The sequence below is a fragment of the Heteronotia binoei genome, chromosome 10, assembly GCF_032191835.1.
Source record: "Heteronotia binoei isolate CCM8104 ecotype False Entrance Well chromosome 10, APGP_CSIRO_Hbin_v1, whole genome shotgun sequence".
Classification (NCBI taxonomy): domain Eukaryota; kingdom Metazoa; phylum Chordata; class Lepidosauria; order Squamata; family Gekkonidae; genus Heteronotia; species Heteronotia binoei.
In genome coordinates, this window is record NC_083232.1 from 20,264,780 (window position 1) to 20,279,478 (window position 14,699).

The 14,699-nt window shown below is 41.8% G+C and overlaps 1 protein-coding gene across 1 annotated transcript in view; it reads left to right on the forward strand.

Annotated features, from left to right (window-relative positions):
- DNAJB6 (DnaJ heat shock protein family (Hsp40) member B6) overlaps positions 1–14,699 on the forward strand; it is a 69,846-nt gene that overhangs the window by 23,987 nt on the left and 31,160 nt on the right. Inside the window, exons 6-8 of the mRNA XM_060248063.1 lie at positions 4,287–4,418; positions 5,205–5,346; positions 5,909–5,979. Coding sequence (XP_060104046.1) covers positions 4,287–4,418; positions 5,205–5,346; positions 5,909–5,979 — 345 coding nt within the window. The remainder of the gene's footprint in view (positions 1–4,286; positions 4,419–5,204; positions 5,347–5,908; positions 5,980–14,699) is intronic.

Sequence of the window (14,699 nt, forward strand, 5' to 3'; positions counted from 1 at the left end):
GCGGGACAATGGTGGCGGCAGCAGTGGCCGGAGCGGGAGGCGGGCCAGCGGCAGCGTGCCGGGAGGCCCCGGGTCGGTGGGCTCGGCCGCTTCCTCCTCAGCCGCTGCCAGCCCCGCCAGCAGCGGGGGGGAGGGGGTCCGAGCGGCGAGGAGGCCGCCGAGGCACCCCGCCCTCCCTGCAGGCCCGGCGGCCTGGCTGCGGCTGCCCCGCTGAGCGGGGATCCGAGCGGCGAGGAGGCCCCCCGCCCCGCCCTCCCTGCAGGCCCGGTGGCCTGGCTGCGGCTGCCCTGCTGAGCGAGGAGGCCCGGGAGGGGGTCCGAGCGGCGAGGAGGCCGCCAAGGCGCCCCGCCCTCCCTGCAGGCCCGGCGGCCTGGCTGCGCCCTCCCGCTGAGCGGGGAAACCCGGGAGGGGGTCCGAGCGGCGAGGAGGCCGCCGAGGCCCCCCGCCCCGCCCTCCCTGCAGGCCCAGCGGCCAGCAGCGCCGCCACCAGCACCAGCCGCCGCATCGCCGCCCGGGAAGGGCCCGCCCGCCGCCGCCTGGCGAAGCTCGCCCGCCCAGAGGGGAGGCCGCCACCCGCGCCCTGCGAGACGGTAAGTCCCCCCAAGGCAGGCAGGGAAGGAGGGGGCAAAAAGCAGGGTGGCGGGAAGGGGCGGCCGGCCTTCCTTCCTTCCTCCCCTCCCTCCTTCCTTCCTCCCTCCCTTCCCTCCTTCTCTCCCTCCCTCCTTCCTCCCTCCCTTTCCTCCTTCCCTCCCTCCCTCCCTTCCTTTCTTCCTTTCTCCCTCCTTCCTTCCTCCCTCCCTCCCTCCTTCCTTCCTCCCTTGTCCCTTCCCTCCCTCCCTCCTCCCTTCCCTCCCTCCTTCCCTTCCTTCCTTCCTTCTTTCCGTCCCTCCCTCCTCCCTTCCCTTCCCTTCCCTTCCCTTCCCTTCCCTTCCCTCCCTTCCTTCCTTCCTTCCTTCCCTCCCTCCCTCCCTCCCTCCCTCTTTCTGCGCCACCTTCATCACTTTCGGGGTGTGGATCCCCCAGTGGGGTGGGCTCCCGACTCCCTCCGCCGGCTGTTTCTGATAGCCCTGCGCCCCCTCTTTCATTTGATATGTGTCCCATGCGGGTGCCACCCTCCCGCCGGGAGATGCCGCAAAATGAGCCCCCTTGAGGCTTATGGCGGCAGGGCTCGGGGGAAGTGAGCTAGACTGCTGTTCTTTTGAGGGGTTATAGAGTGTTTCGAGCCCGTCCCTGTGGCATCGGTCCCATCGTTGTGGGACCCAGGGGGCCGGCGCAGCGGCCCGCCGAAGCAGCCTGTCACTAATAACACAGGTCGAGATGCAGGACAGGAACCCGGAAGTGACTGACAGGCTGCTTCGGCGGGCCGCTGCGCCGGCCCCCCTGGGTCCCACAACGATGGGACCGATGCCACAGGGACGGGCTCGAAACACTCTATAACCCCTCAAAAGAACAGCAGTCTAGCTCACTTCCCCCGAGCCCTGCCGCCATAAGCCTCAAGAGGGCTCATTTTGCGGCATCTCCCGGCGGGAGGGTGGCACCCGCACGGGACACATATCAAATGAAAGAGGGGGCGCAGGGCTATCAGAAACAGCCGGCGGAGGGAGTTGGGAGCCCACCCCACTGGGGGATCCACACCCCAAAATTGATGAAGGTGGCGCAAAAACACAGTGGCCCAAAAACTAGGGGCTATCAGGAGGTCCTGTAGCGAGGCCAGTTTTATTTAACTTTATTTCCCCCTTTCCCTTTCTATAAATAATCTTGGTGTTTCCGGCGGTGATATTTGGGGGATTTTTGGGGACGTCACAGGAAGTGCTGTGAAGTCACTTCCTGTTTCCGGCAGTGGCATTTGGGGGAAAATGATGTCACAGGAAGTGATGTCACTTCCTGTTTCCGGCGGTGGCATGATGCCACCGGAAGTGACATCACTTCCTGTTTCCGGCGGCGCGCACGCACACATCATTCCCCCCCTCAACGTATCCCTGGCTGGCCTGCAGATATTATGGCCACCCTAAGTGTCGTCGTGTAAATTTAAGGGCAGTATTTGTTGTGTGCTTTTACCCAGTGTTTTTCTTTTAAAGACTCATAAATGGGTGAATAACTGCCCAACAGACTCTACAGGAATTTTCATATCCCATTCCCCATATTGTACTTGTCATGGTATAGGCAGCTGGTAGGGGTGGACCCACAGAATAACCTTTTTCCAGTAGAGAAAAGAATCTCAGAACAACCTAGTGGCCGTCTCTCCAGGTATATTCAGTTCTGCATTGCAGAATTTCTGTGTTCAAGTTTCAGTGTTAGTATTAGAGATCTTCAGTGTGGAGGACAGTAGCTGCCCTGATAACGAATTAAGAACTCAAGACAGCTGTAGCTTTATTGGAGAGGTCCAATGTAATGATTAACTGACTTGTGTAATCTGACCACCCCAGTTCTTAATACAACACAATATAAAGAAAAAGATAACTGTGCACAGCTATAGATCAGAATAGCAAATTAATCTCTCTTCTACTTTATATACAGTTCTTTTAGATTCAGTGTTTTTTAGCATTTCAGTTGCATTGTGTGCTATGCAAAGTGCTTTAAAAGTGAAACTATAACCTTTAAACAGGCATGTGAAAGGGATAGTGTTTCATGGGAAGAGGTTAAAAAAACCCTCTGGCAACTCTTTCCAGGGCTCATTGTTATGTAGATAGCAGAAGTTTAGACTTTAGAATTTCCTGTAAACTGTATTAGTATAATGTAACCAGAATACATTCACAATCCATAATAGTACAAAGTTTGAGTTCCGTTGCACCTTTAAGACTAACAAAATTTTATTCAAGGTACAAGCTTTTGTGTTTATGTGGACTTCTTCAGAAACAATGAAATTGAATTGTGTGGATTGGTAAATTCCATTTCATTGTATCTGAGGAAGCGCACATGGAAGCTCATATTTTGAATAAAAACTTTATCTTAAAGGTGCCACTGGACTTTGTTTTAATTGTACAGTTCGAATTGACTGGTCTGTTGTGTGTAAACATCCAGTAAAACTGGCTATATATAGATACACAATAGTGGCTAGTAATAGAATATAACTTTTATCTATGTGAACATCTTTCATAATTTGCATCATTCTCTTAACTAGCAGACACAAACTGGGCTGTTTACATTAATGTTTTAACATGGTAAAGCACATAAATTTGCAAACCTTTTGTTTTGCTTGGGGGTGCATCATGCCAAATCGCTAATTATTCTTAAAGATTTACTAGCTGAGTTAAAATGTGTGCCCTAGTCCTGTCTGTGGGATTTTGATAAGTAGGATTTCTTCTAATTGATTCGTTTTACAGTTTAATACTAGCTTGGATACCATATTTACTTTTATTATATACAGTTAAGTAGAAGAAATACATTTAATGAATTACTACATGAAAAGGAAAGGTCCCCTGTGCAAGCACCAGTCGCTTCTGACTCTGGGGTGACGTTGCTCTCACAATGTTTTCATGGCAGACTTTTTACGGGGTGGTTTGCCATTGCCTTCCCCAGTCATCTACACTTTCCCCCCAGCAAGCCGTGTACACATTTCGTGTCTAAAATGTATCTGTATGTAGTGGATGGTCTTCTCTTCTCTGTGACAAAGGTGGGCATTACTGCCTAATTACAAATCTGTTGTAATGTATGATGAGCGTGAATCACTTGTATCTCTTCATTCTCATTGGCGGGTATATCTAGAAATAGATCTGTGTCCTTACTTTTTTAACAAGGAACAGAAATATCTGAAGGTGTTCATCTTTTAAACCCCTTAACTTTTGCTTTTAGTATGCATCTGAATTAAGGAAAAGGTTAGCTAATGACATCTGTAACTTTGGAATTTTGTTATTCTGCATTGCTAGAAAACTGCTTTGTTCTTATGTTTTTTATTTAGAATACTCAGATGCAGCTATAGAAGTGTTTGTTTGGTTGAAAGTTAAGTTTTACAAGCTCAATTTTTGGGAATTAAAGAATTGGATCCATTAACCCAAAAATAATAACGCTAAAATTGCTCTGATGCTTTAACATTAGTGCATTAATAATGCCTTTACATTAACATTAACATCCTTCATACAAAATCAGATGATTCTGTTCCTTCAGCAGGATAGTCTTCAAAAAAAGAGAACAAAGGCAGAGAACCTTTTATGGAGTCTGAGAGACATGGGAAATGTGGGATAAGCACTAATTGGAAATTTGTGAAAATTCAGTTATCTTTACTTTGTATGTAGTACTGAAATTCCCGTGCTCATTTATTTCTACAATCCCTTCATTTTTATTTGCAGAAGACCCTTTTGATGACTTTTTTGGTAACAGACGAGGGACACGTGGCACCAGAAACCGAGGTGGTGGATCCTTCTTCTCTGCCTTCGGTGGATTCCCTGCCTTTGGGAGTGGGTTTTCTTCATTTGATACAGGTAGGCTGTAATTGAAATATTCAGGGTAAATTAGAATTGTAGACATAATTCCTCACTGAATAAAGTACAGTGCTACAAAGCTTAAACTGTGGGCTGTCTTTTAAAGAGACCATGGTATATACAAGCAAACGGCCAAAAAAGGCTAGAATGGTGGAACAACGTAAGGGAATAGAGGCTTGGATCTAGAATATTGCTTTAGATGTAATCCAAGGCTTGGAAATGCCCTGCAGGGTTTCTGGCTCCTCCTTTGAAGTTCTGTTAATATGCTATGCATTGTTTTGGAAATCTCCACAGTTAAAGAGGTGGCTTGCAGGGTAGTATTATGATTGTTTGGATCCCGTCTAATGTACTGGGAAAGTAAATTCGGACAGTATGGTGTGATTCAGCTTTTTGAATAATACTGGCCAAACTGGTAAATAGCTTGACTTAATTTTCGCATTTAATAGAATAGGAACTAAACTGCACTCTGCAAAATATTGGTGCTCTTAAGTTTAAAACAAAAACTGTTAGCACTAACAATCCCAATTTTATCTTAAACTTGGTCCTCAAGAACCACTATGATTGTATGCAGTGGAACTGGCTGGTATTCAGTATTGCTGATATTTAAAATAAAAGTTTAACAGCTGCCATTATTAGACATGGTTGCACAATTATCTGTTCTAGTCCTTGAACCGAGAAGCTATTGATCACAGCCTGGTTTTCATTTTCTAGAGGAAAGTGGTGTATTCTGCCTCTGTAGATGTCATCTTGGTCAAGTGCATTCTATCATTTGTATTCCCTTACCAGGTTTTACTTCGTTTGGTTCTTTGGGACATGGGGGCCTTACTTCATTCTCCTCAACATCATTTGGTGGCAGCGGGATGGGTAACTTCAAATCAGTATCGACTTCAACTAAAATAGTGAATGGCAGAAAAATTACTACAAAGAGGTACAGTGACTTCAGTGTTTTGTGGTAGTAATGCTAGAATGATATAAACAGTCTTAAAACTATTAAAAATTAGTCACTGGTTTCTTTTCCTAAGCAACTTGGGCAAGGTTGCACTGAAATTTTTTACTAGAAAGCATGGTGACACTACTGCATTATAGTAAGCAGTACAAAAAGCAGTCAGTATGCTGCTTAACATGCCTGATAAGTTGGGGGTGGGGTGGGAATCTAAATTCCTGGGCTTTTAGGTCCCTTATGGATTAGAAATGTAATAATTATGGTTGATTTGACTCTTGATGCATTTTTAAAGATCTGTCTGAAATTAGAATTGTGAATAAAATGGTAGTTTACCTAAAAAGAATTCAACAAAGCCTTTTGGTAATATGAATGCATACAAGTTGTCCCAATGCATACAAATATGTCCCAATATGCATAAAACGAAGCTTCTAAATTTAGCTGCTGCTGTTTGGTCCTAAATTGCTTTATGGACAAGATATTCTTCTTCTACTTGATTTTCTATTCAGAACACTTTAAAAAGATTGTTAAATGTGTTTTTATCCTACAGAATTGTTGAGAACGGACAAGAGAGAGTAGAAGTTGAAGAAGATGGGCAGTTAAAGTCTTTAACAATAAATGGTAAGGAGCAGCTGCTACGCTTGGATAACAAGTAATTCAACGCACGCATTTAACAGAAATTTTAAGCTGTAACGAGCACCCTTTGAGGATTAACAGGAACATTTTTTTGAAGATTTCAGACGAACTCTTTCATTATACCTGTACGTAATCTAAAGTATTTATAAATGGCTCATCGGAGCTCATGATACTGTCAGACTTTTGCGTTATTTGCTGGGACCACATGAATAGGACCATTTTTTGTCCTTAACATTGTTGTAAATTTCTGTATGCACTTTGCTTTTTATTAAACATGATTCTACATAACAGTGATCCTGCGTTAGTGCTAGGGCAAAATTGTACACTAACACTAGCATGAATCCTGCTTTTTGATTTTTTTTGTTTTGATATGTGAGCCAACTAGTAGTTTACATCTGCTGTGAAGTTAACATTTCCAAGGCAAACTTAATTTCAAGCTTTCAGTATTTAGTAGTGAATAATGTTAATATGTTCCTGATGGTGCATTTCTGGTTTAAACAAATTAAGGATGTTTTCTAGTTGTGCATGAATGCTGGCTATAGTAAGTTTTGACATCTAAATGTGTAATGTTAAGCCTAGGCTAACAAGTTAAAACTAGTAAGCTTGGGTATTTTGTCATTTTGCTAAAACATTCAAAATGAATAAATTCTGATGTTTGTGGTGCATTCTTTCATGGGTAATATTTGTAGCTTTATTTGTGCGCCTTTAACTTGGATAACCATTCTTTGCTTTCAGCTCCCGCTTCCTTCAGACTTCCTTTTCAAATATTCCTCTCTATAAAATTGGATGCATCTTATAAATTGGCCACAATGTTCCCAGCTAGCAAAAAGTAATTCATTTGAATTATGTAAGAATAACACAAATCCAAAATTCTGTGAACCTTCAGAAATGATAGAAGTGCAATTTGTAGACCAGAGCTTCCTAAATACAGCTTACCAGTGGGCAATAGTATTGAACATTAATGGGCATTTTATTTATTAATCTTCCTGAAGAGAGAGACTGCTGCCAAAAAACAGCTGTCTTAAATGGTGTGTGTATTTAAAGAAACAGTTTGACTTTTCTTATGAAAGTGCCCAGAAGATCCCTTTAGTGTATGCTCTGGGACCAGATCTTGGTGAAGACAATTTCACATTGAGCTATGAAGCAGTAGATTGCATTGGGGACCGAAAGAGAAGCTAAGCTGCTAGTTGGGAAGCACTGCTCTAAGCTACTAGGATTGTCAGAGTTGCAGCTGAATGACTGGCTGCTGTTACATTATTTTTAACGTAGAAAGGACTTAATTGTTTTGAATGTATATAATGTATAGAAGGCACATATATAATTTAATATAATTGTGTGTGTGTGTGTGTGTGTGTGTATATATATACACACACACACAATTTATAACATAATGTCATATTTTCAACTGAGATCACAACTCTTGTGTACAAAAATCTGTCCTTTAAAGCAGCATGTCTCCATTTAGAAAAAGTGTGCATGCTTATACACACACACACACTTTGTGTATTGGTTTCTAAAAAATACGTACCTTTGTACACCAAAGAAGCACAAGCGGAACTCAAGGAGCCACACAAGTGTCCTATTTCCTCTTCCCTGTTACCCCCCCCCCTTTTTTTACTGGCTGCTTCATGTGGTGTGGGGGAGTGTGACAAAGGGAGATTTAACAAAAATCCCCCTTCCACCAATAGTAAGCAAGATACTGAACCCAGGACCTTTCCTAGTACATATTTACTTTAAAACATTACTCCATTCAAACAAATGTTATTAAGGCCCTTCATAAACTCCTCAGTGGTTTCTCTTCTCATTAGTATTATCTAGTTTTCCCACCCTACTCAATGAGTATCTTTGCTATAATTAGGTTTTCTAAATATTTAAACGTATTGAGAATACAGGTGTTTCATTCAAAGAACATTAAAAGATCAAATGAAATTCTCTAGCACAGAACAACATCATATTTAAGTTGTTGCTAAGATCTTCACTTAGTGGCTTGTCATTTAGATCAGAAAATATAATCCTCAGTTACTAACTTTGAGTAATGCAAGCAAAGTCACACACATTTTGAGTACTGAGTGGGCAATTCCTCAGTTCTTAGTTGTATTAACTAGTCCAATTAATTTCTCTATAAACCTTGTTCTCTTTGAAGGGGGAAACCTTGTTTATTAATGTTATTGAAATCTGTCATGTATTCAAAATACCCACTTACTTAATGGTCCCAGTGCCACAAGCACATACAAAAAATTAAGATAAAACACATGGGCTTTGCTTCTCACCAGCTGTTTATATTTCTGGTTCCTTTTTGGCCTGCTGCATTCATCTGAGTTGCTAGTTTGGGCTGCTGGCTTTATGAACTACTTCCCTCACACCTGTTGTTATTGAGAAACTTCAGCTGTATGAACTGTGGTCCATTGCACAGATACAGAAAATTGACCTAACCTCAGGTTTCTTGGGTCTAAAGCAGCAGTTCTAAAACTGGAGCTGAAAGTCAAGCTGCAGAATATCTGCATTTGTCATCCCCATTGCACTTGTGTTTGGGACCCTATATTTTCTTCTATATAAACCAATGGAATTTGACTTCAACCATTTGAAAAAAATGGTGATAGTCATGAAAACCAGTGATTGACCACAGTTAGTCCTGTTCCCCATTATCCAAATGGGGAGGAAAGTGTGGCCCTCTTAACAATGGTGCAGCTTCTTGCTGTGGCTGCCATCTGTTACTACTTCCACCTTGCTGCTTGCTCCCTGTTTCCTCCTACACCTTTTCATCCCATTTGCTCTAACTTCCTGCTTCAGGTCTTGGTCACATCAAAAACCCTTGTTAGCTATACGGGAAATACCTCAGAATAATACCTATTCATGAGTGAGGGAAAACTAATTTAAGAATAGAAAAATGATCTACAGGTGAAAATACCCAGACAGTACAGGCAAAATAAATTGGTAGAGCTGGTTACATACTCTTGAAAGTCAGAGAAGTGGGTCAGTTCTGAATTAGCAAGTTCTGCTGCTTATTCTTCCTCTTCAACTGAATGGTTGTGCATTTTGTCACTTGTGGACACAGTAGTTGCTGTGTCATTGACAGTCAGGCAAAGTCTAGTAAGAAAATCATTGTGCCTGTAACTATATAGTGGTATTAGTGGTTGAAATTTACTTTCTGTACAAATTCGGGTAAGTCTCTAAGATTCTTAAAATGGTCAGAGTTCTAATAACAGCATAACTTAGTTCTGTTTTATTGAGGCATAGGTGTTGCAGTGGATACAATTGTCTCTTTGATTAGAATGTGAGATATTTTATATTCCATTGGCTTGAAACCTGGTTCAGCTACTGTAGCATTCAACTCTGATTTCTTGAAATCAATAATAAAATGCAGCTTTATCTTAAGTGCAATGAATTTAACTTGTCTTCTGTCTAGTCACTAGATTGAATGCTGTCATTGTACCTTGGGATTGATTTCCAACAAGGTATTGATAAAACTGTCCCTATTTCTAAGTTATGTTTTGTAAAGGAAGAGTACATCAACCATTTCGTAAGTGTCACAACAATTCTGAGACTTTTAATTTTGAAAGTTTAGCACTCGTCATTCTCATGTCTGAACTTTTTTTGTTGCCTGTCTGCCTGGCTGACTATATTTGTTTGTGTGCAAGTGGCATTTGTTTTAAGTGTTGTGCATTACTGTGTTACAGTGTGTTGGGAGTATTGCTTTTTCACCAACAGTATTTACAGGTTCAACTTCAACTCAGAATCTTAAATGTGAAATATGTGTGTTTGAATTGTAATGAAATGAGTCACTTAACCTCAGTTTCTTCATCTGTGAAGTGCATGCTGTATCTTGTAGCAATGCTTATTGGAAAGAACTTGCTGATATATTTTTTAAAAATCAGTGAGTTGATAGTCTGCAGTTTACAACCTTTAGCTTTGTTATGATGTGGTATAAACCTGAGGTAAAATGCCAGATACTTAGAGCTGGTTGCTCTGTCACAGCTTTTCTAATATGAGTGCAAAGCTTTATGTACTCGCCATTAAACGAAAAGACAAATTTTGTCATTATGAATCCTCTAAGCATTTTATACTTGTTAAGTGCATTTATATATTTCGGGTATCTTTGTAAGTAATGGGGACAGAGTTATGAAGAGCGCTGAAAGCCTGCCCCTAATAAATGAAAATTCTACAACAGATATTTCCTACTCACTCTCAAGAAAATTCTCAAGATATCCAATTCTAAAACCTTAGAATTACGTTATGCTTAATGTGTTCTTGCATAGAATAAATGAATCCACAGACGACTCCTTTAAATTCAGAGATAGAACTTGCATGAGCATATTTTTGGATTCTTGAAGTGAGTCTAGGTGGGTTCATTTTGCCTGTTGACAGTCCATACGTCATGATCTCTTCACAGGTAATCTTTTCAGTGCTTTTAAGCAATTAAAAGATTATCAAGATGTAATCTAATTATTTCTTGGTATGTGGGAATTTCAGATATGGATCATAGGGTTGCTGAGGCCCAGAGAAGGGGCTTGTGCTGGCTCAGTGGGATTACTGATTTTTTCTTTGAATAGCTGACTCAATTGTAATATAATCATGAACTGCTTTTGAAGCTTCCTTCAGTTAAGATTCTGTCACAGAAGCAGGTTACAGTCTCCTGGATTTTCGCCTGGTCTTCTGAATCCAGCTTTTGAAATGGGTGTAGACAGGGCTTTTCTTGTAGCAGGAACTCCTTTGCATATTAGGCTACACACCCTTGATGTAGCCAATCCTCCAAGAGCTTACAGTAGGCCTTGTAAGAAGAGCCCTGTAAGCTCTTGGAGGATTGGCTACATCAGGGGTGTGCACAAAGGAGTTTCTGCTACAAAAAAAGCCCTGGGAGGACCATTATAGATTATTTCACTTCCAGTATGAAAAGCTTATAGCAAATGCAGTGTCAGAGAAACCATTTAGACACTGACAAAAAACATTTGCACTGTTTGTGCAAATGAGTATACAAAGCTTACTAGCAAGCAACATTTTTATCACATTGTCTCATACTCATGTTAGATATTTGTGATGTGTTGTGGTATGGGGGTGGCACAGATGTTTTCTATATACGGAATCTTTTGTGCCTGACTACTTTATTATACAAGTGGCTATTCTTAAATTTAGTATCATTTTCTGTGTTGTATCTCTTCCCTGAATTTCTCTGGCTCCAGTTTCTGCTTTTTTTTTCTGTCTGAATTCTAGTTGAAAGATCTATATTCCACACAAATTGTCATACTTTGTATTAGCACAGTTATTTGCCACTAGCCACAGACTTGGTGTGGTTAGTTTCTTCAACAATCTCAAGTCTGCCATGGCATTTGCTAGAAAGTTGCTTGTATTAACTCAGAGGTGTTAGTCTTGAGTAAATAAACTGCCACCAAGAGCTAGGCCACCTGGCAGTCTGTTGGACAGATTAGTAAGGACTTGAGAGAGTTGACCTAATTTCTTCATAGTAATTCACATCTTGGTTTCCTGGAGAAACTTTATTTCAAGGCTTGCTTTAAGTAACCATTACCATTCCTCATACTGTAAGGGCTTGATTAGTCTTCTAAGCTTCTTTGAATCAGCAGGATGGCATTTTCAGTGTCTTCTCTATGCTGTTCTGTTAAATATGAGGTCTCCCTGACAAGTGTGCGTTTGTAAAGAGACCTCACAACATTGGTTGGATGCTGTATTTGACCCTGCCAGTTTGAGTTTTCTTCACTCTTCAAGAACAATACAAGAACTCTTGCCTTCTTCAATTGGGTTTTCCTCAATCAGTTGTTTGGGGTGGGGGCTAGATTGCAATTTAAGTTTTAAATTGATGATGCTTCAGGGACAGAGTATAGGGAAGGACTCCTGAAACCTCTTCCATATACAAAATACGGTTTGAGGTTTTAGAGGGGAAATTGCATATTTCCTAGCTTCTTAGGAATCCTCACTTTTGAACTTGCGTTTGTGTGAACATTCATATTTGCAAAGAAATTTTGGTCATGAAGGTCAGTCAGGACTGATCACAAAGTGTGTGCTGGAATGTTAACTGTGGCCATATGAGACTGGTGGTCGTACTTGCACTGCTGCCTGCTTTCTTGATACCTTGCTAAAATGATGGAGTACTTACTACATGTGAACAAGAGGGTGGCACCATTTTAGAGTTCAAATTAAACTTATGGTATAATTGTTCAAAAAGTAGTTCTCTCTTATAAGTGCTAAACAACCAGAGACCTTGCAAGAAACAACAGCTATGGACCAAAATAATTGCAGATATAAACCCGTAAAACTTGTACTTTCCCCCAGACTGGTCTCTAGTGGTTTTATAATTGGTCTTCATTTATTCTCCCTGCTCCTTCAGATGATGGTGTCTTCTGAAAAGCATTGAGCTTGGGCCCACTTGGCCTAAAAGCTGCCTTTTGGAGCAATAAGAACTCACAGCAGTGTACAGTAATCACTCAGGCGTGAAAAACCTCAGCTTGAGACCCTGGAGAGCTGCTGCCAGTCTGAGTAGAGAATACTGACTTTGATGGACCAAGGGTCTGATTCAGTATAAGGCAGCTTCATATGTTCAGGTGTAGAACCTGTAAACCAGCATCTTTTGAGACTTGCTTGTGTTCGGTTTTCTTTCCAACTGTCAAGGCCCATAGCCAGGATTTTTTTCCTTCAGGGGGGCATTAGATTAAAGTTAATTAAATGTGCTGCCTTAGCACCTGCAGAATGGGCTCCTTGTTCCTTTCTGCCGAAATACAGACATGATCATGCTGCGCCTTCTTCGGGCAAGCCTCCTGGAGCAGAGCTTGCGAACAGGATGCATTTTCCCCACCTTTGCCCTGCCTTCTCCTCGATCCTTGCAAATGTTGGCTGATTATAATTGGCGTAGCACCATTGAGCGGAGCGCTTTCTTTGAAGTAACTCCCAGTAAATTCAGAAGGACCTTATTTGCCGGGAGAAAAGACAAACGAACAACCCAGTTTGGTGTAATGGTTAAGTGTGCGGACTCTTATCTGGGCGAACCAGGTTTGATTCCCCACTCCTCCACTTGCACCTGCTGGAATGGCCTTGGGTCAGCCATAGTTCTCGCAGGCATTGCCCTTGAAAGGGCAGCTGCTGTGAGAGCCCTCTGAGCCCCACCCACCTCACAGGGTGTCTGTGGGGTGGGGGTGGGGAGAGAAGATATAGGAGATTGTAAGCTGCTCTGAGTCTCTGATTCAGAGAGAAGGGCAGGATATAAATCTGCAGTCTTCTTTCTTCAAGCCAACCCAGACCCAAAAACAGCTGCTTGCCTCCACACAAGTTCCTTCCCCCCCCCCACCTGCTTTAAAAAAAGAAGAGAAGGGGAAAGGAGGAGGCAAGCAGTTCACCCAGGAAGAAATGATAGCCAGCATTGGTAGCAGGAGTGCTACTTCTCTTCCTGCCTTTGTTCTCCTCCGTGGTGGGGGCTGCTTTTGGTAGGGAATGGGGGCTCCTGGTCCAGCATCACTTTCTGGCTGAGGGAGAAACCAAGCCAGCAGGGCTCTTTGGTGAGTGTGGAATTGGAAGGCAACACAGGGCTTGCCGACAATGAGCATGATAAATAAAATAAACCTGTGTCACCCTCTTATCATTTGAGTTGTTTTTCACAATTGTGCTTCCGAGCGAGAATTTTGCAACCTTTGGTCAAAAGGTTTTTACAAAGTGCTGAGTGAGGTGCTTCGATATGCACTGAGCCGAAATTACCACTCATGTCCTAATTAACAACTATGGATGACAATAAAGAATGTTTGTGAAAATACAAAAGACTGCGTTATTTAATTATTACATATAAATTTAGAAATGAACATCAGAATAGATTGTGCAAAAGAATTTGCTTTTGGGCAGCTATGTGCACAGAACGTAATGTTCAACAAGTTTTTTGAAGTCTTTACAAGTTTCAGTCTTTCTGCAATGATAAAGTGCTTCTTAGCAATCAAATTGAAAAGACTTGACAAAAATCTTCTTTCTGACTGGCTGGCTAGCTCCAGGAAAAAATGATGCTTAGGTGGAAGACTCTTATGTCCCCTTGAAGAATTTCAGTTCATGTTGCAGAACCATAGAATGCTATGAACTTGGGAATTTGGTTCTTTGATAAAGCAAAACATGGCTTTTCTTAGAGCTAGCCAGCCCATCAGAAAGAGAAAGAAGAAAGATTTTTGTGGACTGATACACACAAGCAGTTTATATATTTCTAAGGTATCTGTATATAGTAATTAAACATAATTAAATAGCACAGTTTTTGGTATTTTAATAAACATCCATCTGTTTTCATTCATAGTTGTCAATTAGTACATACACAGTTATTTTGGTTTACTATTCTCATACTGCGTATCTCACTTTTGACTTGTTACTTGGTGTGCACTGAGGATATGGGTTAGTGCAGTTGATTAGTTGTAGAGATTCTTCTTCCATTTAAGTCACCTTCTCCTTAAGACAAAAATAAGGGTGCTAATGTGCCTCTTGACTCATAGCTATTCTACTTGAGACTTAAAAAGGCAGCTAAGTATGCTTTGCTTTGTGTGTGTCCTCCCTGGAAAGTTTACATAAGATTGGATCCATGGCAACAGTATTTTTTTTTCATAAATCACTGCAGTTGAATGCACAAATACTCTGTCCCAAGCAACGTATCTTCTCTTGTAGGAGTCTCTCAAAAGTACTGTGTTGCCTTAGATTTCCGACATGAACACACAAACCAAATAGCCTGCATCTGTCAT